The sequence below is a fragment of the Oncorhynchus nerka genome, unplaced genomic scaffold (assembly GCF_034236695.1).
Source record: "Oncorhynchus nerka isolate Pitt River unplaced genomic scaffold, Oner_Uvic_2.0 unplaced_scaffold_1156, whole genome shotgun sequence".
Taxonomy (NCBI): domain Eukaryota; kingdom Metazoa; phylum Chordata; class Actinopteri; order Salmoniformes; family Salmonidae; genus Oncorhynchus; species Oncorhynchus nerka.
Window position 1 is genome coordinate 40,947 of NW_027040174.1, and position 27,675 is coordinate 68,621.

The 27,675-nt window shown below is 46.2% G+C and overlaps 1 protein-coding gene across 2 annotated transcripts; it reads left to right on the forward strand.

Moving 5' to 3' along the window:
• Nucleotides 1-26,942, forward strand: LOC135569874 (enoyl-CoA delta isomerase 1, mitochondrial-like). Of its 2 annotated transcripts, none has more exons than XM_065016082.1 (7): nt 1-109; nt 20,380-20,505; nt 23,362-23,489; nt 23,736-23,882; nt 24,199-24,320; nt 24,756-24,934; nt 26,060-26,942. In XM_065016082.1, the coding sequence occupies exons 1-7, from the start codon at nt 67-69 to the stop codon at nt 26,224-26,226; spliced, it is 912 nt and encodes a 303-aa protein (XP_064872154.1). In that variant the 5' UTR covers nt 1-66; the 3' UTR covers nt 26,227-26,942. The 2 variants fall into 2 exon arrangements, with proteins under 2 accessions (XP_064872154.1, XP_064872155.1); XM_065016083.1 differs by lacking the exon at nt 26,060-26,942 and adding an exon at nt 25,490-25,545.
• Nucleotides 26,943-27,675: the final 733 nt, after the last annotated feature.

A 27,675-nucleotide genomic window follows, 5' to 3' on the forward strand; every position in this document is an offset into this window, starting at 1 on the left:
TCCTCCAGAACAGAGCAGCCCAGCCGCAGTGTGTGCAGCCTGTTTGTGTCAACTTGACGAGTCGAGATGGCAAATGTGTTGAGAAATTCCGCCAAATTCGGGTTTTCAGGTATGTGAACTTACCTGACATTGAGTAAGAACAGCAGGAAGAGTTTTATAGCTATTTCTCCGGAGTTTTGATGGCCCATTTCGAGAACAAACATGAATATCAGTGGTTAGATTGCATGGCTAAGTAGTTAGCTAGCTAGCTAGCCTCTCCTTCCCTGGTCTTTCAGAAACTAGAGCAAAGTTCACAGGACGCTTGTGTCTGTCCTTATGTCGCGTAATGTCACATTGTCAGTTTGCGTGGGCTATCTGGGATCTATCAAGTAGCTACCTATATCAACTAGCTAATATATCGTAGCTGTTATTGTAATTGTGAAAACATGTCTTGGGGGTGTGTCTGTAACTTTCTCACTCATCATTTATTCACGATTCATTCATCATTATCCATAATCATGGTAGCATCCACATTAATGTAGAAGTGTTTAAAAACATCTATTCTTATTTACAATAAAAGTCACTCCCAAATGACACTACATTATTTACCCTTCATTTCTATTGGGCACCAAATAATCTGAAACAACCAAAACAAACAGCAAATGCAACCAACCAGTTTGTAGAGTCACAAGGTTGATGTGGTCACTGTGTGCTAGAAATATGGGACCAAATACTTTGTACTTCTTTAATTGACATAAATGAATTTGCCCCAATACTTCTGGTCCCCTAAAATGTGAGGACTAAGTACAAGAAGTGCTCTAATATCTAAACGGGTCACCCGATATGGATGAAAATACCCTCAAATTAAAGCTGACAGTCTGCACTTTAACCTCATAGTCATTGTACCATTTCAAATCCAAAGTAGAGTACAGAGCCACAACAACATGTCACTGACCCAATGCTTGTGGATCTCACTGTATGTAGTGACTAGGGCTCCAACAACATGACACTGACCCAATGCTTGTGGATCTCACTGTATATAGTGACTAGGGCTCCAACAACATGTCACTGACCCAATGCTTGTGGATCTCACTGTATATAGTGACTAGGGCTCCAACAACATGACACTGACCCAATGCTTGTGGATCTCACTGTATATAGTGACTAGGGCTCCAACAACATGACACTGACCCAATGCTTGTGGAACTCACTGTATATAGTGACTAGGGCTCCAACAACATGACACTGACCCAATGCTTGTGGAACTGACTGTATATAGTGACTAGGGTGACTCCAACAACATGACACTGACCCAATGCTTGTGGAACTCACTGTATATAGTGACTAGGGCTCCAACAACATGACACTGACCCAATGCTTGTGGAACTCACTGTATATAGTGACTAGGGCTCCAACAACATGACACTGACCCAATGCTTGTGGAACTCACTGTATATAGTGACTAGGGCTCCAACAACATGACACTGTAACTATAGTGACTAGGGCTCCAACAACATGACACTGTATATAGTGACTAGGGCTCCAACAACATGACACTGTATATAGTGACTAGGGCTCCAACAACATGACACTGTATATAGTGACTAGGGCTCCAACAACATGACACTGTATATAGTGACTAGGGCTCCAACAACATGACACTGACCCAATGACTTGTGCTCCAACTGACACTGTATATAGTGACTAGGGCTCCAACAACATGACACTGACCCAATGCTTGTGGAACTCACTGTATATAGTGACTAGGGCTCCAACAACATGACACTGACCCAATGCTTGTGGAACTCACTGTATATAGTGACTAGGGCTCCAACAACATGACACTGACCCAATGCTTGTGGAACTCACTGTATATAGTGACTAGGGCTCCAACAACATGACACTGACCCAATGCTTGTGGAACTCACTGTATATAGTGACTAGGGCTCCAACAACATGACACTGACCCAATGCTTGTGGAACTCACTGAACTCACTGTATATAGTGACTAGGGCTCCAACAACATGACACTGACAATGCTGTGGATCACTGTATATAGTGACTAGGGCTCCAACAACATGACACTGACCCAATGCTTGTGGATCTCACTGTATATAGTGACTAGGGCTCCAACAACATGACACTGTATATAGTGACTAGGGCTCCAACAACATGACACTGACCCAATGCTTGTGGATCTCACTGTATATAGTGACTAGGGCTCCAACAACATGACACTGTATATAGTGACTAGGGCTCCAACAACATGACACTGACCCAATGCTTGTGGAACTCACTGTATATAGTGACTAGGGCTCCAACAACATGACACTGACCCAATGCTTGTGGAACTCACTGTATATAGTGACTAGGGCTCCAACAACATGACACTGACCCAATGACTAGGGCTCCAACAACATGACACTGTATATAGTGACTAGGGCTCCAACAACATGACACTGACCCAATGCTTGTGGAACTCACTGTATATAGTGACTAGGGCTCCAACAACATGACACTGTATATAGTGACTAGGGCTCCAACAACATGACACTGTATATAGTGACTAGGGCTCCAACAACATGACACTGACCCAATGCTTGTGGATCTCACTGTATATAGTGACTAGGGCTCCAACAACATGACACTGACCCAATGCTTGTGGATCTCACTGTATATAGTGACTAGGGCTCCAACAACATGACACTGACCCAATGCTTGTGGATCTCACTGTATATAGTGACTAGGGCTCCAACAACATGACACTGACCCAATGCTTGTGGAACTGACTGTATATAGTGACTAGGGCTCCAACAACATGACACTGTATATAGTGACTAGGGCTCCAACAACATGACACTGACCCAATGCTTGTGGAACTGACTGTATATAGTGACTAGGGCTCCAACAACATGACACTGACCCAATGCTTGTGGAACTCACTGTATATAGTGACTAGGGTTCCAACAACATGACACTGACCCAATGCTTGTGGAACGCACTGTATATAGTGACTAGGGCTCCAACAACATGTCACTGACCCAATGCTTGTGGAACTCACTGTATATAGTGACTAGGGCTCCAACAACATGACACTGTATATAGTGACTAGGGCTCCAACAACATGACACTGACCCAATGCTTGTGGAACTCACTGTATATAGTGACTAGGGCTCCAACAACATGACACTGACCCAATGCTTGTGGAACTCACTGTATATAGTGACTAGGGCTCCAACAACATGACACTGTATATAGTGACTAGGGCTCCAACAACATGACACTGTATATAGTGACTAGGGCTCCAACAACATGACACTGTATATAGTGACTAGGGCTCCAACAACATGACACTGTATATAGTGACTAGGGCTCCAACAACATGACACTGACCCAATGCTTGTGGAACTCACTGTATATAGTGACTAGGGCTCCAACAACATGACACTGACCCAATGCTTGTGGAACTCACTGTATATAGTGACTAGGGCTCCAACAACATGACACTGACCCAATGCTTGTGGAACTCACTGTATATAGTGACTAGGGCTCCAACAACATGACACTGACCCAATGCTTGTGGAACTCACTGTATATAGTGACTAGGGCTCCAACAACATGACACTGACCCAATGCTTGTGGAACTCACTGTATATAGTGACTAGGGCTCCAACAACATGACACTGACCCAATGCTTGTGGAACTCACTGTATATAGTGACTAGGGCTCCAACATGACACTGACCCAATGCTTGTGGTACTCACTGTATATAGTGACCTCAATGCACTTGTGGAACTCACTGTATATAGTGACTAGGGCTCCAACAACATGACACTGACCCAATGCTTGTGGATACTGTAGTGACTAGGGCTCCAACAACATGACACTGACCCAATGCTTGTGGATCTCACTGTATATAGTGACTAGGGCTCCAACAACATGACACTGTATATAGTGACTAGGGCTCCAACAACATGACACTGACCCAATGCTTGTGGATCTCACTGTATATAGTGACTAGGGCTCCAACAACATGACACTGTATATAGTGACTAGGGCTCCAACAACATGACACTGACCCAATGCTGTGGAACTCACTGTATATAGTGACTAGGGCTCCAACAACATGACACTGACCCAATGCTTGTGGAACTCACTGTATATAGTGACTAGGGCTCCAACAACATGACACTGACCCAATGCTTGTGGAACTGTATGTGGGGCTCCAACAACATGACACTGACCCAATGCTTGTGGAACTACTAGTGACTAGGGCTCCAACAACATGACACTGTATATAGTGACTAGGGCTCCAACAACATGTCACTGACCCAATGCTTGTGGAACTCACTGTATATAGTGACTAGGGCTCCAACAACATGACACTGTATACTAGTGACTAGGGCTCCAACAACATGACACTGTATATAGTGACTAGGGCTCCAACAACATGACACTGTATAACAACATAGTGACTAGGGCTCCAACAACATGACACTGTATATAGTGACTAGGGCTCCAACAACATGACACTGACCCAATGCTTGTGGATCTCACTGTATATAGTGACTAGGGCTCCAACAACATGACACTGACCCAATGCTTGTGGATCTCACTGTATATAGTGACTAGGGCTCCAACAACATGACACTGACCCAATGCTTGTGGATCTCACTGTATATAGTGACTAGGGCTCCAACAACATGACACTGACCCAATGCTTGTGGATCTCACTGTATATAGTGACTAGGGCTCCAACAACATGACACTGTATATAGTGACTAGGGCTCCAACAACATGACACTGACCCAATGCTTGTGGAACTGACTGTATATAGTGACTAGGGCTCCAACAACATGACACTGACCCAATGCTTGTGGAACTCACTGTATATAGTGACTAGGGTTCCAACAACATGACACTGACCCAATGCTTGTGGAACGCACTGTATATAGTGACTAGGGCTCCAACAACATGTCACTGACCCAATGCTTGTGGAACTCACTGTATATAGTGACTAGGGCTCCAACAACATGACACTGTATATAGTGACTAGGGCTCCAACAACATGACACTGTATATAGTGACTAGGGCTCCAACAACATGACACTGTATATAGTGACTAGGGCTCCAACAACATGACACTGTATATAGTGACTAGGGCTCCAACAACATGACACTGACCCAATGCTTGTGGAACTCACTGTATATAGTGACTAGGGCTCCAACAACATGACACTGACCCAATGCTTGTGGAACTCACTGTATATAGTGACTAGGGCTCCAACAACATGACACTGACCCAATGCTTGTGGAACTCACTGTATATAGTGACTAGGGCTCCCAACAACAACATGACACTGACCCAATGCTTGTGGAACTCACTGTATATAGTGACTAGGGCTCCAACAACATGACACTGACCCAATGCTTGTGGAACTCACTGTATATAGTGACTAGGGCTCCAACAACATGACACTGACCCAATGCTTGTGGAACTCACTGTATATAGTGACTAGGGCTCCAACAACATGACACTGACCCAATGCTTGTGGAACTCACTGTATATAGTGACTAGGGCTCCAACAACATGACACTGACCCAATGCTTGTGGATCTCACTGTATATAGTGACTAGGGCTCCAACAACATGACACTGACCCAATGCTTGTGGATCTCACTGTATATAGTGACTAGGGCTCCAACAACATGACACTGTATATAGTGACTAGGGCTCCAACAACATGACACTGACCCAATGACTTGGGAACTCACTGTATATAGTGACTAGGGCTCCAACAACATGACACTGTATATAGTGACTAGGGCTCCAACAACATGACACTGTATATAGTGACTAGGGCTCCAACAACATGACACTGACCCAATGTGGAACTGACTGTATATAGTGACTAGGGCTCCAACAACATGACACTGACCCAATGTGACTTGTGGAACTCACTGTATATAGTGACTAGGGCTCCAACAACATGACACTGACCCAATGCTTGTGGAACTCACTGTATATAGTGACTAGGGCTCCAACAACATGACACTGACCCAATGCTTGTGGAACTCACTGTATATAGTGACTAGGGCTCCAACAACATGACACTGTATATAGTGACTAGGGCTCCAACAACATGACACTGTATATAGTGACTAGGGCTCCAACAACATGACACTGACCCAATGCTTGTGGAACTCACTGTATATAGTGACTAGGGCTCCAACAACAACATGACACTGACACTGACCCAATGCTTGTGGAACTCACTGTATATAGTGACTAGGGCTCAACAACATGACACTGTATATAGTGACTAGGGCTCCAACAACATGACACTGACCCAATGCTGACCCAATGCTTGTGGAACTCACTGTGGAACTCACTGTGACCCAATGCTTGTGGATAGTGACTAGGGCTCCAACAACATGACACTGACCCAATGCTTGTGGAACTCACTGTATATAGTGACTAGGGCTCCAACAACATGACACTGACCCAATGCTTGTGGAACTCACTGTATATAGTGACTAGGGCTCCAACAACATGACACTGTATATAGTGACTAGGGCTCCAACAACATGACACTGACCCAATGACTAGTGGAACAACTCACTGTATATAGTGACTAGGGCTCCAACAACATGACACTGTATATAGTGACTAGGGCTCCAACAACATGACACTGACTCCAATGCTTGTGGAACTCACTGTATATAGTGACTAGGGCTCCAACAACATGACACTGACCCAATGCTTGTGGATCTCACTGTATATAGTGACTAGGGCTCCAACAACATGACACTGACCACTGTAATGCTTGTGGAACTCACTGTATATAGTGACTAGGGCTCCAACAACATGACACTGTATATAGTGACTAGGTGACTAGGGCCAACAACATGACACTGTATATAGTGACTAGGGCTCCAACAACATGACACTGACCCAATGCTTGTGGAACTCACTGTATATAGTGACTAGGGCTCCAACAACATGACACTGTATATAGTGACTAGGGCTCCAACAACATGACTGACCCAATGCTTGTGGAACTCACTGACATATAGTGACTAGGGCTCCAACAACATGACACTGTATATAGTGACTAGGGCTCCAACAACATGACACTGACCCAATGCTTGTGGAACTCACTGTATATAGTGACTAGGGCTCCAACAACATGACACTGACCCAATGCTTGTGGAACTCACTGTATATAGTGACTAGGGCTCCAACAACATGACACTGTATATAGTGACTAGGGCTCCAACAACATGACACTGACCCAATGCTTGTGGAACTCACTGTATATAGTGACTAGGGCTCCAACAACATGACACTGACCCAATGCTTGTGGAACTCACTGTATATAGTGACTAGGGCTCCAACAACATGTCACTGACCCAATGCTTGTGGATCTCACTGTATATAGTGACTAGGGCTCCAACAACATGACACTGTATATAGTGACTAGGGCTCCAACATGACACTGACCCAATGCTTGTGGATCTCACTGTATATGACACTCTCCAACAACATGACACTGTGTGACTGTAGGACTAGGGCTCCAACAACATGACACTGTATATAGTGACTAGGGCTCCAACAACATGACACTGTATATAGTGACTAGGGCTCCAACAACATGACACTGTATATAGTGACTAGGGCTCCAACAACATGACACTGTATATAGTGACTAGGGCTCCAACAACATGACACTGTATATAGTGACTAGGGCTCCAACAACATGACACTGTATATAGTGACTAGGGCTCCAACAACATGACACTGTATATAGTGACTAGGGCTCCAACAACATGACACTGACCCAATGCTTGTGGAACTCACTGTATATAGTGACTAGGGCTCCAACAACATGACATGCGACACTGTATATAGTGACTAGGGCTCCAACAACATGACACTGACCCAATGCTTGTGGAACTCACTGTATATAGTGACTAGGGCTCCAACATGACACTGACCCAATGCTTGTGGAACTCACTGTATATAGTGACTAGGGCTCCAACAACATGACACTGTATATAGTGACTAGGGCTCCAACAACATGACACTGACCCAATGCTTGTGGAACTCACTGTATATAGTGACTAGGGCTCCAACAACATGACACTGACCCAATGCTTGTGGAACTCACTGTATATAGTGACTAGGGCTCCAACAACATGACACTGACCCAATGCTTGTGGAACTCACTGTATATAGTGACTAGGGCTCCAACAACATGTCACTGACAACATGACACTGACCAATGCTTGTGGATCTCACTGTATATAGTGACTAGGGCTCCAACAACATGACACTGTATATAGTGACTAGGGCTCCAACAACATGACACTGACCCAATGCTTATGGATCTCACTGTATATAGTGACTAGGGCTCCAACAACATGACACTATATATAGTGACTAGGGCTCCAACAACATGACACTGTGTATAGTGACTAGGGCTCCAACAACATGACACTGTGTATAGTGAATAGGGCTCCAACAACATGACACTGACCCAATGCTTAGTGACTAGGGTGACTCCAACAACATGACACTGTATATAGTGACTAGGGCTCCAACAACATGACACTGTATATAGTGACTAGGGCTCCAACAACATGACACTGTATATAGTGACTAGGGCTCCAACAACATGACACTGTATATAGTGACTAGGGCTCCAACAACATGACACTGTATATAGTGACTGACTAGGTGACTAGCTCCAACAACATGACACTGTATATAGTGACTAGGGCTCCAACAACATGACACTGACCCAATGCTTGTGGAACTCACTGTATATAGTGACTAGGGCTCCAACAACATGACACTGTATATATATAGTGACTAGGGCTCCAACAACATGACACTGACCCAATGCTAGGGAACTCACTGTATATAGTGACTAGGGCTCCAACAACATGACTAGGGCTCCAACAACTGATGAACTCACTGTATACTCCAACAACATGACACTGTAACTCACTATAGTGACTAGGGCTCCAACAACACTGATATAGTGACTAGGGCTCCAACAACATGAACTGACACTGTATATAGTGACTAGGGCTCCAACAACATGACACTGACCCAATGCTTGTGGAACTCACTGTATATAGTGACTAGGGCTCCAACAACATGACACTGACCCAATGCTTGTGGATCTCACTGTATATAGTGACTAGGGCTCCAACAACATGACACTGACCCAATGCTTGTGGAACTGACTGTATATAGTGACTAGGGCTCCAACAACATGACACTGTATATAGTGACTAGGGCTCCAACAACATGACACTGACCCAATGCTTGTGGAACTGACTGTATATAGTGACTAGGGCTCCAACAACATGACACTGACCCAATGCTTGTGGAACTCACTGTATATAGTGACTAGGGCTCCAACAACATGACACTGTATATAGTGACTAGGGCTCCAACAACATGACACTGTATATAGTGACTAGGGCTCCAACAACATGACACTGACCCATATGACTAGGGAACTCACTGTATATAGTGACTAGGGCTCCAACAACATGACACTGACCCAATGCTTGTGGAACTCACTGTATATAGTGACTAGGGCTCCAACAACATGACACTGACCCAATGCTTGTGGATCTCACTGTATATAGTGACTAGGGCTCCAACAACATGACACTGACCCAATGCTTGTGGAACTCACTGTATATAGTGACTAGGGCTCCAACAACATGACACTGACCCAATGCTTGTGGAACTCACTGTATATAGTGACTAGGGCTCCAACATGACACTGACCCAATGCTTGTGGAACTCACTGTATATAGTGACTAGGGCTCCAACAACATGACACTGTATATAGTGACTAGGGCTCCAACAACATGACACTGTATATAGTGACTAGGGCTCCAACAACATGACACTGACCCAATGCTTGTGGAACTCACTGTATATAGTGACCAATGCTTGTGGATCTCACTGTATATAGTGACTAGGGCTCCAACAACATGACACTGTATATAGTGACAAGGGCTCCAACAACATGACACTGACCCAATGCTTGTGGAACTCACTGTATATAGTGACTAGGGCTCCAACAACATGACACTGACCCAATGCTTGTGGATCTCACTGTATATAGTGACTAGGGCTCCAACAACATGACACTGACCCAATGCTTGTGGAACTCACTGTATATAGTGACTAGGGCTCCAACAACATGACACTGTATATAGTGACTAGGGCTCCAACAACATGACACTGTATATAGTGACTAGGGCTCCAACAACATGTCACTGACCCAATGCTTGTGGAACTCACTGTATATAGTGACTAGGGCTCCAACAACATGACACTGTATATAGTGACTAGGGCTCCAACAACATGACACTGACCCAATGCTTGTGGAACTCACTGTATATAGTGACTAGGGCTCCAACAACATGACACTATATATAGTGACTAGGGCTCCAACAACATGACACTGACCCAATGCTTGTGGAACTCACTGTATATAGTGACTAGGGCTCCAACAACATGACACTGACCCAATGCTTGTGGAACTCACTGTATATAGTGACTAGGGCTCCAACAACATGACACTGTATATAGTGACTAGGGCTCCAACAACATGACACTGACCCAATGCTTGTGGAACTCACTGTATATAGTGACTAGGGCTCCAACAACATGACACTGACCCAATGACTTGGGCTCTCAACATGTATATATAGTGACTAGGGCTCCAACAACATGACAATGCTTGTGGATCACTATAGTGACTAGGGCTCCAACAACATGACACTGTATATAGTGACTAGGGCTCCAACAACATGACACTGTGTATACTGTATAGACTAGAATAGTGACTAGGCTCCAACAACATGACACTGTATATGACTAGGGCTTGACACTGTATATAGTGACTAGGGCTCCAACAACATGACACTGTATATAGTGACTAGGGCTCCAACAACATGACACTGTATATAGTGACACTGTATATAGTGACTAGGGCTCCAACAACATGACTCCAACAACATGACTGTATATAGTGACTAGTATATAGTGACTCAACAACATGACACTGTATATAGTGACTAGGGCTCCAACAACATGACACTGTATATAGTGACTAGGGCTCCAACAACATGACACTGACCCAATGCTTGTGGAACTCACTGTATATAGTGACTAGGGCTCCAACAACATGACACTGTATATAGTGACTAGGGCTCCAACAACATGACACTGACCCAATGCTTGTGGAACTCACTGTATATAGTGACTAGGGCTCCAACAACATGACACTGACCCAATGCTTGTGGAACTCACTGTATATAGTGACTAGGGCTCCAACAACATGACACTGTATATAGTGACTAGGGCTCCACACTGTGACTAGGGCTCCATACTAGTGACTAGGGCTCCAACAACATGACACTGACCCAATGCTTGTGGAACTCACTGTATATAGTGACTAGGGCTCCAACAACATGTGACACTGACCCAATGCTTGTGGATCTCACTGTATATAGTGACTAGGGACTCCAACTCCAACAACATGACACTGTATATAGTGACTAGGGCTCCAACAACATGACACTGACCCAATGCTTGTGGATCTCACTGTATATAGTGACTAGGGCTCCAACAACATGACACTGATATAGTGACTAGGTGACTCCAACAACATGACACTGTGTATAGTGACTAGGACTAGGGCTCCAACAACATGACACTGTGTATAGTGACTAGGGCTCCAACAACATGACACTGTGTATAGTGAATAGGGCTCCAACAACATGACACTGTATATAGTGACTAGGGCTCCAACAACATGACACTGTATATAGTGACTACTGGGACTCCAACAACATGACACTGTATATAGTGACTAGGGCTCCAACAACATGACACTGTATATAGTGACTAGGGCTCCAACAACATGACACTGTATATAGTGACTAGGGCTCCAACAACATGACACTGTATATAGTGACTAGGGCTCCAACAACATGACACTGTATATAGTGACTAGGGCTCCAACAACATGACACTGACCCAATGCTTGTGGACTTGTGGAACTGACTGTATATAGTGACTAGGGCTCCAACAACATGACACTGTATATAGTGACTAGGGCTCCAACAACATGACACTGACCCAATGCTTGTGGAACTGACTGTATATAGTGACTAGGGCTCCAACAACATGACACTGTATATAGTGACTAGGGTTCCAACAACATGACACTGACCCAATGCTTGTGGAACTGACTGTATATAGTGACTAGGGCTCCAACAACATGACACTGACCCAATGCTTGTGGAACTCACTGTATATAGTGACTAGGGCTCCAACAACATGACACTGACCCAATGCTTGTGGAACACTGACTGATATGTGACTAGGGCTCCAACAACATGTCACTGACCCAATGCTTGTGGAACTCACTGTATATAGTGACTAGGGCTCCAACAACATGACACTGTATATAGTGACTAGGGCTCCAACAACATGTCACTGACCCAATGCTTGTGGAACTCACTGTATATAGTGACTAGGGCTCCAACAACATGACACTGACCCAATGCTTGTGGAACTCACTGTATATAGTGACTAGGGCTCCAACAACATGACACTGTATATAGTGACTAGGGCTCCAACAACATGACACTGTATATAGTGACTAGGGCTCCAACAACATGACACTGTATATAGTGACTAGGGCTCCAACAACATGACACTGTATATAGTGACTAGGGCTCCAACAACATGACACTGTATATAGTGACTAGGGCTCCAACAACATGACACTGACCCAATGCTTGTGGAACTCACTGTATATAGTGACTAGGGCTCCAACAACATGACACTGTATATAGTGACTAGGGCTCCAACAACATGACACTGTATATAGTGACTAGGGCTCCAACAACATGACACTGTATATAGTGACTAGGGCTCCAACAACATGACACTGTATATAGTGACTAGGGCTCCAACAACATGACACTGACCCAATGCTTGTGCAACTCACTGTATATAGTGACTAGGGCTCCAACAACATGACACTGACCCAATGCTTGTGGAACTCACTGTATATAGTGACTAGGGCTCCAACAACATGACACTGACCCAATGCTTGTGGAACTCACTGTATATAGTGACTAGGGCTCCAACAACATGACACTGACCCAATGCTTGTGGAACTCACTGTATATAGTGACTAGGGCTCCAACAACATGACACTGACCCAATGCTTGTGGAACTCACTGTATATAGTGACTAGGGCTCCAACAACATGACACTGACCCAATGCTTGTGGAACTCACTGTATATAGTGACTAGGGCTCCAACAACATGACACTGACCCAATGCTTGTGGAACTCACTGTATATAGTGACTAGGGCTCCAACAACATGACACTGTATATAGTGACTAGGGCTCCAACAACATGACACTGACCCAATGCTTGTGGAACTCACTGTATATAGTGACTAGGGCTCCAACAACATGACACTGTATATAGTGACTAGGGCTCCAACAACATGTCACTGACCCAATGCTTGTGGAACTCACTGTATATAGTGACTAGGGCTCCAACAACATGACACTGACCCAATGCTTGTGGAACTCACTGTATATAGTGACTATGGCTCCAACAACATGACACTGTATATAGTGACTAGGGCTCCAACAACATGACACTGTATATAGTGACTAGGGCTCCAACAACATGACACTGTATATAGTGACTAGGGCTCCAACAACATGACACTGTATATAGTGACTAGGGCTCCAACAACATGACACTGTATATAGTGACTAGGGCTCCAACAACATGACACTGACCCAATGCTTGTGCAACTCACTGTATATAGTGACTAGGGCTCCAACAACATGACACTGACCCAATGCTTGTGGAACTCAATGTATATAGTGACTAGGGCTCCAACAACATGACACTGACCCAATGCTTGTGGAACTCACTGTATATAGTGACTAGGGCTCCAACAACATGACACTGACCCAATGCTTGTGGAACTCACTGTATGTAGTGACTAGGGCTCCAACAACATGACACTGACCCAATGCTTGTGGAACTCACTGTATATAGTGACTAGGGCTCCAACAACATGACACTGACCCAATGCTTGTGGAACTCACTGTATATAGTGACTAGGGCTCCAACAACATGACACTGTATATAGTGACTAGGGCTCCAACAACATGACACTGACCCAATGCTTGTGGATCTCACTGTATATAGTGACTAGGGCTCCAACAACATGACACTGACCCAATGCTTGTGGATCTCACTGTATATAGTGACTAGGGCTCCAACAACATGACACTGACCCAATGCTTGTGGAACTCACTGTATATAGTGACTAGGGCTCCAACAACATGACACTGTATATAGTGACTAGGGCTCCAACAACATGACACTGTATATAGTGACTAGGGCTCCAACAACATGTCACTGACCCAATGCTTGTGGTACTCACTGTATATAGTGACTAGGGCTCCAACAACATGACACTGTATATAGTGACTAGGGCTCCAACAACATGTCACTGACCCAATGCTTGTGGAACTCACTGTATATAGTGACTAGGGCTCCAACAACATGACACTGTATATAGTGACTAGGGCTCCAACAACATGACACTGACCCAATGCTTGTGGAACTGACTGTATATAGTGACTAGGGTGACTCCAACAACATGACACTGTATACTGTATATAGTGACTAGGGCTCCAACAACATGTCACTGACCCAATGCTTGTGGAACTCACTGTATATAGTGACTAGGGCTCCAACAACATGACACTGACCCAATGCTTGTGGAACTCACTGTATTTGTGGAACTCACTGTATATAGTGACTAGGGCTCCAACAACATGACACTGACCCAATGCTTGTGGAACTCACTGTATATAGTGACTAGGGCTCCAACAACATGACACTGTATATAGTGACTAGGGCTCCAACAACATGACACTGTACTAGGGCTCCAACAACATGACTCCACTGACACTATATAGTGACTAGGGCTCCAACAACATGACACTGTATATAGTGACTAGGGCTCCAACAACATGACACTGTATATAGTGACTAGGGCTCCAACAACATGTCACTGACCCAATGCTTGTGGAACTCACTGTATATAGTGACTAGGGCTCCAACAACATGACACTGTATATAGTGACTAGGGCTCCAACAACATGACACTGTATATAGTGACTAGGGCTCCAACAACATGACACTGTATATAGTGACTAGGGCTCCAACAACATGACACTGTATATAGTGACTAGGGCTCCAACAACATGACACTGACCCAATGCTTGTGGAACTCACTGTATATAGTGACTAGGGCTCCAACAACATGACACTGACCCAATGCTTGTGGAACTCACTGTATATAGTGACTAGGGCTCCAACAACATGACACTGACCCAATGCTTGTGGAACTCACTGTATATAGTGACTAGGGCTCCAACAACATGACACTGACCCAATGCTTGTGGAACTCACTGTATATAGTGACTAGGGCTCCAACAACATGACACTGACCCAATGCTTGTGGAACTCACTGTATATAGTGACTAGGGCTCCAACATGACACTGACCCAATGCTTGTGGAACTCACTGTATATAGTGACTAGGGCTCCAACAACATGACACTGTATATAGTGACTAGGGCTCCAACAACATGTCACTGACCCAATGCTTGTGGAACTCACTGTATATAGTGACTAGGGCTCCAACAACATGACACTGATATAGTGACTAGGGCTCCAACAACATGTCACTGACCCAATGCTTGTGGAACTCACATGACACTGTATATAGTGACTAGGGCTCCAACAACATGACACTGACCCAATGCTTGTGGAACTCACTGTATATAGTGACTAGGGCTCCAACAACATGACACTGTATATAGTGACTAGGGCTCCAACAACATGACACTGTATATAGTGACTAGGGCTCCAACAACATGACACTGTATATAGTGACTAGGGCTCCAACAACATGACACTGTATATAGTGACTAGGGCTCCAACAACATGACACTGTATATAGTGACTAGGGCTCCAACAACATGACACTGACCCAATGCTTGTGCAACTCACTGTATATAGTGACTAGGGCTCCAACAACATGACACTGACCCAATGCTTGTGGAACTCACTGTATATAGTGACTAGGGCTCCAACAACATGACACTGACCCAATGCTTGTGGAACTCACTGTATATAGTGACTAGGGCTCCAACAACATGACACTGACCCAATGCTTGTGGAACTCACTGTATATAGTGACTAGGGCTCCAACAACATGACACTGACCCAATGCTTGTGGAACTCACTGTATATAGTGACTAGGGCTCCAACAACATGACACTGACCCAATGCTTGTGGAACTCACTGTATATAGTGACTAGGGCTCCAACAACATGACACTGTATATAGTGACTAGGGCTCCAACAACATGACACTGACACAATGCTTGTGGATCTCACTGTATATAGTGACTAGGGCTCCAACAACATGACACTGTATATAGTGACTAGGGCTCCAACAACATGACACTGTATATAGTGACTAGGGCTCCAACAACATGTCACTGACCCAATGCTTGTGGAACTCACTGTATATAGTGACTAGGGCTCCAACAACATGACACTGTATATAGTGACTAGGGCTCCAACAACATGTCACTGACCCAATGCTTGTGGAACTCACTGTATATAGTGACTAGGGCTCCAACAACATGACACTGTATATAGTGACTAGGGCTCCAACAACATGACACTGACAACATGCACTGACCCAATGCTTGGAACTGACTGTATATAGTGACTAGGGCTCCAACAACATGACACTGTATATAGTGACTAGGGCTCCAACAACATGACACTGACCCAATGCTTGTGGAACTCACTGTATATAGTGACTAGGGTTCCAACAACATGACACTGACCCAATGCTTGTGGAACTGACTGTATATAGTGACTAGGGCTCCAACAACATGTCACTGACCCAATGCTTGTGGAACTCACTGTATATAGTGACTAGGGCTCCAACAACATGACACTGACCCAATGCTTGTGGATCTCACTGTATATAGTGACTAGGGCTCCAACAACATGACACTGTGTATAGTGACTAGGGCTCCAACAACATGACACTGTATATAGTGACTAGGGCTCCAACAACATGACACTGACCCAATGCTTGTGGAACTCACTGTATATAGTGACTAGGGCTCCAACAACATGACACTGACCCAATGCTTGTGGAACTCACTGTATATAGTGACTAGGGCTCCAACAACATGTCACTGACCCAATGCTTGTGGATCTCACTGTATATAGTGACTAGGGCTCCAACAACATGACACTGTATATAGTGACTAGGGCTCCAACAACATGACACTGTATATAGTGACTAGGGCTCCAACATGACATTGACCCAATGCTTGTGGATCTCACTGTATATAGTGACTAGGGCTCCAACATGTCACTGACCCAATGCTTGTGGAACTCACTGTATATAGTGACTAGGGCTCCAACAACATGACACTGACCCAATGCTTGTGGATCTCACTGTATATAGTGACTAGGGCTCCAACAACATGACACTATATATAGTGACTAGGGCTCCAACAACATGACACTGTGTATAGTGACTAGGGCTCCAACAACATGACACTGTATATAGTGACTAGGGCTCCAACAACATGACACTGACCCAATGCTTGTGGATCTCAACAACATGACACTATATAGTGACTAGGGCTCCAACAACATGACACTGACCCAATGCTATATAGTGACTAGGGCTCCAACAACATGACACTGACCCAATGCTTGTGGAACTCACTGTATATAGTGACTAGGGCTCCAACATGACACTGACCCAATGCTTGTGGAACTCACTGTATATAGTGACTAGGGCTCCAACAACATGACACTGACCCAATGCTTGTGGAACTCACTGTATATAGTGACTAGGGCTCCAACAACATGACACTGACCCAATGCTCACTGTATATAGGACTAGGGCTCCAACAACATGACACTGTATATAGTGACTAGGGCTCCAACAACATGACACTGTATATAGTGACTAGGGCTCCAACAACATGACACTGACCCAATGCTTGTGGAACTCACTGTATATAGTGACTAGGGCTCCAACAACATGTCACTGACCCATATGACTAGTGGATCTCACTGTATATAGTGACTAGGGCTCCAACAACATGACACTGTATATAGTGACTAGGGCTCCAACAACATGTCACTGACCCAATGCTTGTGGAACTCACTGTATATAGTGACTAGGGCTCCAACAACATGACACTGTATATAGTGACTAGGGCTCCAACAACATGACACTATATATAGTGACTAGGGCTCCAACAACATGACACTGTGTATAGTGACTAGGGCTCCAACAACATGACACTGTATATAGTGACTAGGGCTCCAACAACATGACACTGTATATAGTGACTAGGGCTCCAACAACATGACACTGTATATAGTGACTAGGGCTCCAACAACATGACACTGTATATAGTGACTAGGGCTCCAACAACATGACACTGTATATAGTGACTAGGGCTCCAACAACATGACACTGTATATAGTGACTAGGGCTCCAACAACATGACACTGTATATAGTGACTAGGGCTCCAACAACATGACACTGTATATAGTGACTAGGGCTCCAACAACATGACACTGACCCAATGCTTGTGGTACTCACTGTATATAGTGACTAGGGCTCCAACAACATGACACTGTATATAGTGACTAGGGCTCCAACAACATGTCACTGACCCAATGCTTGTGGAACTCACTGTATATAGTGACTAGGGCTCCAACAACATGACACTGACCCAATGCTTGTGGAACTCACTGTATATAGTGACTAGGGCTCCAACAACATGACACTGACCCAATGCTTGTGGAACTCACTGTATATAGTGACTAGGGCTCCAACAACATGACACTGACCCAATGCTTGTGGAACTCACTGTATATAGTGACTAGGGCTCCAACAACATGACACTGACCCATATAGTGACTAGGGCTCCAACATGACATGACCCAATGTAACTCACTGTGACTAGGGCTCCAACAACATGACACTGTATATAGTGACTAGGGCTCCAACATGTCACTGACCCAATGCTTGTGGAACTCACTGTATATAGTGACTAGGGCTCCAACAACATGACACTGTATATAGTGACTAGGGCTCCAACAACATGACACTGACCCAATGCTTGTGGATCTCACTGTATATAGTGACTAGGGCTCCAACAACATGACACTATATATAGTGACTAGGGCTCCAACAACATGACACTGTGTATAGTGACTAGGGCTCCAACAACATGACACTGTGTATAGTGAATAGGGCTCCAACAACATGACACTGTATATAGTGACTAGGGCTCCAACAACATGACACTGTATATAGTGACTAGGGCTCCAACAACATGACACTGTATATAGTGACTAGGGCTCCAACAACATGACACTGTATATAGTGACTAGGGCTCCAACAACATGACACTGTATATAGTGACTAGGGCTCCAACAACATGACACTGACCCAATGCTTGTAGAACTCACTGTATATAGTGACTAGGGCTCCAACAACATGACACTGTATATAGTGACTAGGGCTCCAACAACATGACACTGTATATAGTGACTAGGGCTCCAACAACATGACACTGTATATAGTGACTAGGGCTCCAACAACATGACACTGACCCAATGCTTGTGGAACTCACTGTATATAGTGAATAGGGCTGACAACAACATGACACTGACCCAATGCTTGTGGAACTCACTGTATATAGTGACTAGGGCTCCAACAACATGACACTGTATATAGTGACTAGGGCTCCAACAACATGACACTGACCCAATGCTTGTGGATCTCACTGTATATAGTGACTAGGGCTCCAACAACATGACACTGACCCAATGCTTGTGGAACTCACTGTATATAGTGACTAGGGCTCCAACAACATGACACTGTATATAGTGACTAGGGCTCCAACAACATGACACTGTATATAGTGACTAGGGCTCCAACAACATGACACTGACCCCATGCTTGTGGAACTCACTGTATATAGTGACTAGGGCTCCATTTCAACCATGGTCTTATAATACAAGGTCACGTGGTTTCAGTGACGATGTCAACTATCATTATTCCACCCCCTCATTGTTATATCGTTATATTATATCGTTATATTATATTGTTTTATTAAGTTAATTTGTTATATTGTTATATTATGTTATTTTATATTGTTTTATGATATTGTTGTTCTTTGGCAGGTGTGTTGTCCCAGTTGTCCATCCACAGTAGACATGGGAGAGAGTGTGTGTCGCCGTGCTTCTCTCTGCAGCAGAGAAACAGCTCTACCTCACCTAAGATCAAGGTGGACCTGGACAACACTACAGGTAAACCCCTGCACAGCTTCTTTACCTGTCCCAAATGGCACCCTGTCCCCTACATCAGGGTAGACAGCCCTGGTCCTGGAGGTACAGGTTACATCAGGGTAGACAGTCCTGGAGGTCTCAGGTACTGTTTACATCAGGGTAGACAGCCCTGGTCCTGGAGGTACTGTTTACATCCGGGTAGACAGCCCTGGTCCTGGAGGTCTCAGGTACTGTTTACATCAGGGTAGACAGCCCTGGTCCTGGAGGTCTCAGGTACTGTTTACATCAGGGTAGACATCCCTGGTCCTGGAGGTACTGTTTACATCGGGGTAGACAGTCCTGGTCCTGGAGGTACTGTTTACATCGGGGTAGACAGTCCTGGTCCTGGAGGTACTGTTTACATCAGGGTAGACAGTCCTGGTCCTGGAGGTCTCAGGTACTGTTTACATCAGGGTAGACAGCCCTGGTCCTGGAGGTACTGTTTACATCAGGGTAGACAGTCCTGGTCCTGGAGGTACTGTTTACATCAGGGTAGACAGCCCTGGTCCTGGAGGTACAGGTTACATCAGGGTAGACAGCCCTGGTCCTGGAGGTCTCAGGTACTGTTTACATCAGGGTAGACAGTCCTGGCCCTGGAGGTCTCCGGTACTTCATGGTTTTGATTTAACCGACCTGGAAGACCAGGGGTGTGGAATTTCAGGACATCACTGAACTGATATATTGTTATATTGTTGTAACTACACCCAAAAAATCTAAATATCTCAGATTTTCCCCAGACCTCATAAATGGTCTCCTGATGTGGTTTCAGCGTTGATGTGGACTTCCAATTGTGTTGTTTTTTCTTCTATCAAACAAATGTGATTTTGAGAGTGAAAACCTGGGAAAACTAAATGGAATCAGGCAACAATTGTAATCGTTTTTTTATAGGGCCCTCTTCCCTATATATGTATTTGTTATGGGGCCCTCTTCCCTATATATGTATTTGTTATAGGGCCCTCTTCCCTATATATGTATTTGTTATAGGGCCCTCTTCCCTATATATGTGTTTGTTATAGGGCCCTCTTCCCTATATAGTGTACTATTTTAACCACAGCCATTACATTTACATTTAAGTCATTTAGCAGACGCTCTTATCCAGAGCGACTTACAAATTGGTGCATTCACCTTATGACATCCAGTGGAACAGTAGTGCATCTAAATCTTTTAAAGGGGGGGGTGAGAGGGATTACTTTATCCTATCCTAGGTATTCCTTAAAGTGGTGGGGTTTCAGGTGTCTCCGGAAGGTGGTGATTGACTCCGCTGTCCTGGCGTCGTGAGGGAGTTTGTTCCACCATTGGGGGGCCAGAGCAGCGAACAGTTTTGACTGGGCTGAGCGGGAACTGTACTTCCTCAGTGGTAGGGAGGCGAGCAGGCCAGAGGTGGATGAACGCAGTGCCCTTGTTTGGGTGTAGGGCCTGATCAGAGCCTGGAGGTACTGAGGTGCCGTTCCCCTCACAGCTCCGTAGGCAAGCACCATGGTCTATATATTTATTTTATTCAACCTTTATTTAACTAGCTAAGTCAGTTTTAAGAACAAATTCTTATTTGGGCCAGACCTGGACGACGGGTTACGGTTTTCACCACAGGGATTAGGCTGCCATTGGTTGTCTCCCCCTCCTTTCATCCCTCTCCCCCTCCTCCTCCCTCTCTCATCCCTCTCCCCCTCATCCCTCTCTCATCCCTCTCATCCCCCTCCCTCCCCCCCTCATCCCTCTCCCCCTCATCCCTCTCATCCTCCTCCCTCTCCCCTCCCTCTCCCCCTCCCTCTCCCCACTCTCCTCTCCCCACTCTCCTCTCCTCACTCTCCCCTCCTCACTCTCCTCACTCTCCCCTCCTCACTCTCCTCACTCTCCCCTCCTCACTCTCCCCTCCTCACTCTCCCCTCCTCACTCTCCCCTCCTCACTCTCTCCCCGCCCCCTCCTCCCTCTCTCCCGCCTCCCTCTCCCCCTCCTCCCTCCTCCTCCCTCTCCCCCTCCTCTCTCTCTCCCTCCTCCTCCCTCTCCCCCTCCTCACTCTCCCCTCTCTCCCGCCCCCTCCTCCCGCCCCCTCCTCCCGCCCCCTCATCCCTCTCCCCTCCTCCCTCCCCTCCTCCCCCTCCTCCCTCTCCCCCTCCTCCCTCTCTCCCTCCTCCCTCTCTCCCTCCTCCCTCTCTCCCTCCTCCCTCTCCTCCCTCTCTCCCTCCTCCCTCTCTCATCCCTCTCCTCCTCCCTCTCTCATCCCTCTCACCCTCCCTCTCCCTCTCCTCCTCCCTCTCTCATCCCTCTCCCCCTCCTCTTCCCCCTCCTCATCCCTCTCCCCCTCCTCCCTCTCTCCCTCTCCTCCTCCCTCTCTCATCCCTCTCCCCTCCTCTTCCCCCTCTCTCATCCCTCCTCCCCCTCCTCCTCATCCCTCTCCCCTCCTCCCCCTCCTCCCTCTCCCCCTCCTCCCTCCTCCCTCTCTCCCTCCTCCCTCTCCTTCCTCCCTCCTCATCCCTCTCCTCCTCCCTCCTCCCTCTCTCCCTCTCCTCCTCCCTCTCTCATCCCTCCTCCCGCCCCCCTCCTCCCGCCCCCTCCTCCCGCCCCCTCATCCCTCTCCCCCTCCTCCCTCTCCCCCTCCTCCCTCTCCCCCTCCTCCCTCTCCCCCTCCTCCCTCTCTCCCTCCTCCCTCTCTCATCCCTCTCCTCCCTCTCTCATCCCTCTCCTCCCTCTCTCCCTCCTCCCTCTCTCATCCCTCTCCTCCTCCCTCTCTCATCCCTCTCCTCCTCCCTCTCTCATCCCTCTCATCCTCCTCCTCCCTCTCCCTCTCCTCCTCCCTCTCTCATCCCTCTCCCCTCCCTCTCCCCCTCCTCCCTCTCTAGGTGTAGCTGTGTTGAGGATGCAGAGCCCCCCTGTCAACAGTCTGAGTCTGGACTTCCTCACTGAGTTCTGTATCAATCTGGAGAAACTAGAGATGGATAAGAGTTGTAGAGGTCTGATCATCACCTCGGTCAGTACACACACACACACACACACACACACACACACGTCCTGTTACAAAACCATGATACACACTGTAACTCCCCCGTGTGTGTGTGGTGTCCCAGACCCTCTCCAAGGTGTTCTCTGCAGGGCTAGACATCATAACTCTCCCTGTGTGTGTGTGTGTGTGTGTGTGTGTGTGTGTGTGTGTGTCCCAGACCCTCTGCAAGGCTAGACATCATAACTCTCCCTGTGTGTGTGTGTGGTGTCCCAGACCCTCTCCAAGGTGTTCTCTGCGGGGCTAGACATCATGGAGATGTATGGGAAAAGTCCGGAGCGCTGTGGAGAGTTCTGGAAGGCTGTTCAGGAGATGTGGCTCAAAGTCTACGGATCCAACATGGCCACCATAGCTGCCATCAACGTGAGTCAGCGCACCCAGCCGTCTCTGTCTGTGTCTCTGTCTGTGTCTCTGTCTGTGTCTGTGTCTGTGTCTGTGTCTCTGTCTGTTGGTCCCATGTGTTTATCTATATATAGGGCTCTAGTCCAGCAGGTGGCTGTCTATAGGATGTGACTATAACCACCTCTCTCTGTCTATAGGGCTCTAGTCCAGCAGGTGGCTGTCTCATGTCTATAGGATGTGACTATAACCACCTCTCTCTGTCTATAGGGCTCTAGTCCAGCAGGTGGCTGTCTCATGTCTATAGGATGTGACTATAACCACCTCTCTCTGTCTATAGGGCTCTAGTCCAGCAGGTGGCTGTCTCATGTCTATTGGATGTGACTATAGGATCATGGCTGATAATCCTCGCTACAGCATCGGACTCAACGAGACTCAGCTCGGCATCGTAGCTCCCTTCTGGTGAGGCACACACACACTAATACACACACACACTAATACACACACACACACACACACTAATACACACACACTAATACACACACACTAATACACACACACACACACACACTAATACACACACACACACACTAATACACACACACACTAATACACACACACACACACACACTAATACATACTTGGTTGTGATGGTTCATGGTCACTGTAGTGTGTGTGAGGTGCTGAATGTGGTCGTGTTGCGGTCGTGTTGCGGTCGTGTTGCGGTCGTGTTGCGGTCGTGTTGCGGTCGTGTTGCGGTCGTGTTGCGGTCGTGTTGCGGTCGTGTTGCGGTCGTGTTCATGTTGTGGTCATGTTGTGTTCATGTTGTGTTGTGGTCGTGTTGTGGTTGTGTTCATGTTGCGGTCGTGTTCATGTTGCGGTCGTGTTGTGGTCCAGGTTTAAAGACACGCTGGTGAACACGGTTGGTAACCGGGCAGCAGAGCTGTCGTTGGAGCTGGGTCTGTTGTACAGCGCTCCTGATGCCCTGAAGATCGGCCTGGTGGACCAGTTAGTCCCTGAGGACCAGGTCCTCTCCACTGCACAGGACACCATGTCCAAGTGGCTCGCTGTACCAGGTCAGAATATTCTCTCTGTCTCTGTCTCTCTGTCTCTGTCTCTCTCGCTCTCTGTCTCTCTCGCTGTACCAGGTCAGAATATTCTCTCTCTCTGTCTCTCTGTCTCTGTCTCTGTCTCTCTGTCTCTCTGTCTCTGTCTCTCTCGCTCTCTGTCTCTCTGTCTCTGTCTCTCTCTCTGTCTCTCTGTCTCTGTCTCTCTCGCTCTCTGTCTCTCTCGCTGTACCAGGTCAGAATATTCTCTCTCTCTCTGTCTCTGTCTCTCTGTCTCTCTGTCTCTCTGTCTCTCTGTCTCTGTCTCTCTCGCTCTCTGTCTCTCTCGCTGTACCAGGTCAGAATATTCTCTGTCTCTCTCGCTCTCGCTCTCTGTCTCTGTCTCTCTCTCTCTCTCGCTCTCACGCTGGTGTCACTGCTATATGTATTGGCCTCACGGCCTTCGTCAGAGTTTTTGATTCTTCAAAGTAGCCACTCTAGTAAAAATAAAGAGAATCCCTTGCATGAGTAGGTGTCCAAACTGTTGTCTGGTACTGTATATAAACACCTCTCCTCTCCCTCTAGACCATGCCAGACAGATAGATCTGTGTGTATATATTATATAAACACCTCTCCCTCTAGACCATGCCAGACAGATAGATCTGTGTGTATATATTATATAAACTCCTCTCCCTCCAGACCATGCCAGACAGATAGATGTATAATCTGTGTGTATATAAACTCCTCTCCCTCCAGACCATGCCAGACAGATAGATGTATAATCTGTGTGTATATAAACTCCTCTCCCTCCAGACCATGCCAGACAGATAGATCTGTGTGTATATATTATATAAACTCCTCTCCCTCCAGACCATGCCAGACAGATAGATCTGTGTGTATATATTATATAAACTCCTCTCCCTCCAGACCATGCCAGACAGATAGATGTATAATCTGTGTGTATATAAACTCCTCTCCCTCCAGACCATGCCAGACAGATAGATGTATAATCTGTGTGTATATAAACTCCTCTCCCTCCAGACCATGCCAGACAGATAGATGTATAATCTGTGTGTATATAAACTCCTCTCCCTCCAGACCATGCCAGACAGATAGATGTATAATCTGTGTGTATATAAACTCCTCTCCCTCCAGACCATGCCAGACAGATCACCAAGTCCATGATGAGGAAACAGACTATAGACAAGCTGCTGTCCAACAGGGAAGCTGACATCACCAACTTTGTGAGCTTCATCACTAAAGACTCCATCCAGAGGTCCCTCCGCATGTACCTGGAGATGCTCAAGAGTAGAAAGGCCTAGTCTGGGGCCCGAACGGCTCCCCCATTCCCTGTATAGTGCACTACCCCTATATGCCCTGGTCAAAAGTAGTGCCCTCAGTCCTATAGACCCTGGTCTAAAGTAGTGCCCTCAGTCCTATAGGTCCTGGTCTAAAGTAGTGCCCTCAGTCCTATAGGTCCTGGTCTAAAGTAGTGCCCTCAGTCCTATAGGCCCTGGTCAAAAGTAGTGCCCTCAGTCCTATAGGCCCTGGTCAAAAGTAGTGCCCCCAGTCCTATAGGTCCTGGTCAAAAGTAGTGCACTATATACGGAATAGGGTGCCAGTTGACACACTACCCTGTCATATATATATATATATATAATAACAAAACGGTTGTTTTCGTTTTCTGTTGCACTATGTTTCGCTACGGTCTGCACTAATAAACACACCCCATTATTAGTTTATTAGTGCAGACCGTAGCGAAACATAGTGCAACAGAAAACGAAAACAACCGTTTTGTTATTGGACAAAATCAGGTAGTTCACTCCCCGTTCTGGCCAGTTTGGATCCTAATGAACACACCCCCGGCCTTATTTCCCCCTGCCACAATGTTTGACTGTTTGGACTGAAACAACGAACACTGTTACCATGTAGGTGATTATACAGGAAGTCATCTTGCCTTTGTGAACATAATGTTTTTTTTTTCTTCGTATGATCTTTTCCTGTACTGTTGGTTTGCAAGTAAACATCTGTAAAATACCTTCCGTGGAATGTGTGTTGAGTTTCATGTTCTACGATGTCACGAGTTCAGGCCAGGGTTTACTACATTCTGTCCTGCCCCAACGGGTGTGTGTGTTTTTATTTTTTGCACTTCACAGCTGATTTGAAGTAACCAACTCCTCATCAAGCTTCGATGATTTGAATCTGCTGTGTAGTGTTAAGGGCAACAACAGTTCATATGCACCCAGGTGGGGACCCAGGACCGAGTTGGGGAGACCCTGGTTTAGAGGACACTTTATACTTAATGGTCCCTCCTTCCGGTTACTAGTCCAACCCTCTAACCACTAGGCTACCTGCTCTAACCACTAGGCTACCTGCCGCCCCTCTAACCACTAGGCTACCTGCCGCCCCTCTAACCACTAGGCTACCTGCTCTAACCACTAGGCTACCTGCTCTAACCACTAGGCTACCTGCTCTAACCACTAGGCTACCTGCTCTAACCACTAGGCTACCTGCCGCCCCTCTAACCACTAGGCTACCTGCTCTAACCACTAGGCTACCTGCTCTAACCACTAGGCTACCTGCTCTAACCACTAGGCTACCTGCTCTAACCACTAGGCTACCTGCTCTAACCACTAGGCTACCTGCTCTAACCACTAGGCTACCTGCTCTAACCACTAGGCTACCTGCCTCTAACCACTAGGCTACCTGCCTCTAACCACTAGGCTACCTGCCTCTAACCACTAGGCTACCTGCCTCTAACCACTAGGCTA

What these genes read in the sequence shown, in the direction of transcription:
- LOC135569874 (XM_065016082.1), top strand. Translation starts at nt 67, where the DNA reads ATGGCAAATGTGTTGAGAAATTCCGCCAAATTCGGGTTTTCAG. An exon ending in GAGGTCTGATCATCACCTCG is followed by an intron (nt 23,490 to 23,735) that starts GTCAGTACACAC and finishes GTGGTGTCCCAG; the next exon opens with ACCCTCTCCAAGGTGTTCTC. An exon ending in CAAGTGGCTCGCTGTACCAG is followed by an intron (nt 24,935 to 26,059) that starts GTCAGAATATTC and finishes CTCTCCCTCCAG; the next exon opens with ACCATGCCAGACAGATCACC.